Raw genomic sequence first — 3894 nt, 5'->3', positions numbered from 1 at the left:
AAATTTTTAAAAAAAAATAAAAAAATTAAAAAAAAATTTTTTTTTTTTTTTTTTTTTTTTTCAATTCATAACATGCATTAAAACTAAAAAAAAAAAACATTACAGGCAGTTTGTGGTCTATGATGTCCTAGTATGAGAAAAACAGGGTAGACGAACCATTTTCGGCTAGGTTATGCAGATAATCTTGCCGTTGTCTGCTGCCTACAAATAGAGAAACTTCTCTAACTAAATATTTTTGTTGGATGGATTATATTTAGTGTCTAAAGATTATTTAAATCGCTAGCGACAAACCGATCAATCGCTAGTTTAAAGAGGCCAGTCTCCCCAGTCTTTTCTGACTGGTGGTCAGCAGGTAAAATAATGAGCTTTTATTTTTTCCTGCTTAATAAATGCAACTAAAAGTGTTCTAAGTTTGTAAATGCATTAACAGCATTTGCTTTGGTGCACTTTGTTCAGTTTAACTCAGAGAAAAATACAGATGGTTAGGACTACATGCTTTAATAAAAAAAATGTGGATATTTGGGATATTCGTATAATACTTGATGTTTTTGTTAGACTACTTGTACTTCAGGGTATTATCGTCCAGAATGTTAAAAAAAATAGCTGTCAAGAATCGGTATCGGCAGACCTTGTGGGAAAACTGAAATTAGTATTGATCAAGAGACTCGTGATCGGTGCATCTCTGCTACTTTTCATCTCTGTTCCATCTATAAAGTAGCAAATATAAGGCCAATCCACCAACATGTGCTCAAAACTAAAGGAGCTGGAAATTTAATCCATCAAAAAGGCAAAAGAATACATATGATGGCCTGGATGCTTCTTTTCAGACAACATAAAAACTTCATTTCCAAAACTAAACAGTAAAAACTCAAACTTCCAGTAGTTAAACTTCATTCATTTGTGTTTCTGCTTCATGATAGCATAAGGGCTACAAAAAGCCCCAAAATAAATAATAAAATAATGTAGGCGCTCAAAAAGGAAATCATATATTGCTACTCACGGACGGTTCTCATCTCCCATGTGCACAAACAAAACTCATTCTCTTTCTCTCTTGACGATTGTGTGTAAGCATTGCGCATTGCCAAAAGGATTTGAACCTTTCAGCAAATAAGCTCAACAGATTGACAATAAACAAGACAGAAAATATCAAGTGCATCATCTGATTTGTTGAACTCTTTCTGACACAGATCCAGTAATCTCAGCAGCCTCTGACACAGTCCAGCACAAGAAACAGCTCCAGTTTGAAAGTTGCTACATCTTTATAAACTTAAGATATGTCTTTAAAAAACTGCCAACTTGTGTATAAGAACAGCAAAACTGGTTCAGTAGTAGTAGTCAGTGTATGAAAGGACATTCTGTCTGATATGGCACTGGTGAGAGGTGTTTTATCCAATGGCAAGAGTTTTGACAAGGCCACAGTGAAACTTCCTGATGTGGCGGTAAAGGTCCCCGGACTGGGTGAAGCGCCGCTCACACCACTTACAGGCGTGAGGCTTCTCGCGCGTGTGGACCACCGCGTGCCGGCTCAGGTTGTGGGAGTACTGGAAGCTCTTGCCACACTGGCCGCAGGTGAAAGGCTTCTCGCCAGAGTGGGTGCGCTCATGGCGTTTCAGGGTGTACATGCACGAGAAGGTCTTGTTGCACTGCATGCACGTGGGGACGGAACCGTCCGGGGACAGCTTGGAGCGGGCGCCGTCCTTCTCGCGGAAGTGCGAACTGAGGTGCAGCTGCAGCACGTGGGGGCTGAGGAAGACTTTGCTGCAGAGGGGACACACGCACACCTGTTGCCCCGGAGGTAGAAGCACCCCGCTGGAGGTGGAGATGTCGGAGGAGGCCAGGTCGTCCTCTTCCTCTTCCTCACTGTTCCCCAGTAGCCCGCCCCTCCTGTCCGGCTCGCCGCCTGGGGCGCCCTCCCGCCTCCCGCATGCCTCCCCCTCCTCGTCCATCAGGTCTTCCTCCTTTGAGAGCAGGGCGGCTGTAGCACCGTTGTTGCCTGGGAAGAGGGCAGCGAACCCTGTCACCACTGAGCTCCTGGCACTATTCCCAAAGCGCTGGCTCTCAGGGCTCATCGGCTCACTGTCCTCCTGCTCTGACAGCAAGTCGTGTTCGTCTTTAACAAGTGGCTCAGTGCCCTGCTGCTGGCTGTCGAGGGCCAGCTGTCCCGAGACGTAGGAGGGGTGTAAGAGATCTCTGCTAGACAGAGGCTTGAAAGACAAATCCAGCGCACAGTCCATGTCATCTGAAGCGCAGGACCTCTGGGACAGCAATACGGTGGAGCTACTGACATCAGCTTTTGTTTTTCCAGCTGTTTGGACGCAGGTCTCGGCCTCCGCTGACATATAATTGACACCTACAAGGTCCGGGGACCTGCCGGAGTGACCGTTCGCCTTCTGCCTGCTCTGCATGGACCTATCACAATCAGTGACAGCCAGCCTGACTTCACTGTTGTCTGTGTCAAAGTCTTCTGCCGGGGGGGCCCTTTGGAGCCCCTGAATGTGTCGCTGAATGAGTTGCTTACAGTGCAGCTCACCATCTGAGGAGTTCTCCCTGTCCACGCAGCCGAGTCCCAGGCCCTCCCCTAGCTTCTCATCCAGGGAGGAAAGTTCCTTATCTTTAAGTTTGCCTTTGCAGACTTTCACTATATCATACATGTGGAGGTAGCTGGCTGCGGCCAGAACATCCTCCACGGGCAGCGCGCTAAACTCCAGCTTCCCCTCATACATAAATTCAAGGAGGAGACTGAAAGCCGGAGCCGTCACAATGTCACTGTTGAGATACACAACGTCCCTTTTGTACAGCTGGTCCCTGTAGAAGAGGTGGAAGTACATGCTGCAGGAGGCCAGCACAGCTCTGTGCGCTTTGAACCGAGCCTCCCCGACGAGAACAGTGCAGTCACAGAGGAAGCCTTGGTGACGCTGCTGACTCAGGCATTGCAGCAACTGGCGGCTATGGTCTGGGAACTCCATTCTTCCTTCATAACCTGATGGAAAAACAGGAAAAACAGGATAGTGGATAAACCAAGCGAGGAGCACATAGAGGGCACAGCGCAGAGCTTTAGAGGTAAACATGTAGTGACCTAAAGCACAAAGAATATGAGCAGCCAAATGAGCTAAATAGTGCAATACAACAAAAGGCGCACATTCAATGGTAGATTCTGATATGGATGATATGGCTCACCACTCAGGGCGTCATTAAACTGGTGATGGTACAAGAGCTTGAATTTTTATTTTTTTTTATTTTGTGAAGTTACGGCAATCTTTAATCAAGACAGATGTAATAACTGCAATATAAAGATGTGTCAAACCTGGACATAGATATTCTACATTTATAATGTTCTTTGAAATTTAGTTTGATTAATGTTCCTAAACATTAAAAAATATATTCATTTGTTTGTCAATTGGAGAAAAAAAATAAAAAATAAAAAAGGCACTTGCCCAGGGCATCATTAAAGCATGAATGGCCACCACTCACACCTTAAGATCTGAACAGAGTTGGACAAAGATGCAAAAGATTCTGGAGCAGTATTTGATCAGGTGCCCCAATTCCAACTCACTACATGTAATAAACAAATACATAAAACTAATGAGACATGAATAAGATGCAAGTGAAAGTGCTGTAGTAACTGGGGTTTTGCTCTAGATCTGTACGGTATGGATTTATGCAGCACTAACCCAAACCCTATTATGCCCGGGCAACATAGAAAAACACATTGTCCTGGTGTTGAAAATGCCGTACTATTAAGGTGACATTGTTTCGTGTAGAAATAACTGTGGCTATTTAAAAGAAATGAAATGATAAAACAACTCAGATTATGTAAAATATAAAGTTGTTGCATTTTTTTTTTTTTTTTTTTTTTTTTTATATTCACAACGTGTTTTTTTAGTATTGTTTGCC

The 3894-nt window shown here is 44.0% G+C and overlaps 1 protein-coding gene across 1 annotated transcript in view; it reads right to left on the bottom strand.

Moving 5' to 3' along the window:
* Nucleotides 1–61: 61 nt before the first annotated feature.
* Nucleotides 62–3894, bottom strand: part of zbtb42 (zinc finger and BTB domain containing 42) — an 8386-nt gene continuing 4553 nt past the window's right edge. The window contains exon 2 of the mRNA XM_015042539.1: nucleotides 62–2980. Coding sequence (XP_014898025.1) covers nucleotides 1386–2966 — 1581 coding nt within the window. The 5' untranslated portion in view covers nucleotides 2967–2980 and the 3' untranslated portion in view covers nucleotides 62–1385. The remainder of the gene's footprint in view (nucleotides 2981–3894) is intronic.

The sequence above is a fragment of the Poecilia latipinna genome, unplaced genomic scaffold (assembly GCF_001443285.1).
Source record: "Poecilia latipinna isolate Pla-1442-1.1 unplaced genomic scaffold, P_latipinna-1.0 Scaffold594, whole genome shotgun sequence".
In the NCBI taxonomy this organism is placed as follows: domain Eukaryota; kingdom Metazoa; phylum Chordata; class Actinopteri; order Cyprinodontiformes; family Poeciliidae; genus Poecilia; species Poecilia latipinna.
Note: the sequence above shows the minus strand (reverse complement) of the source record. Positions and strands in the feature narration are given on the sequence as shown.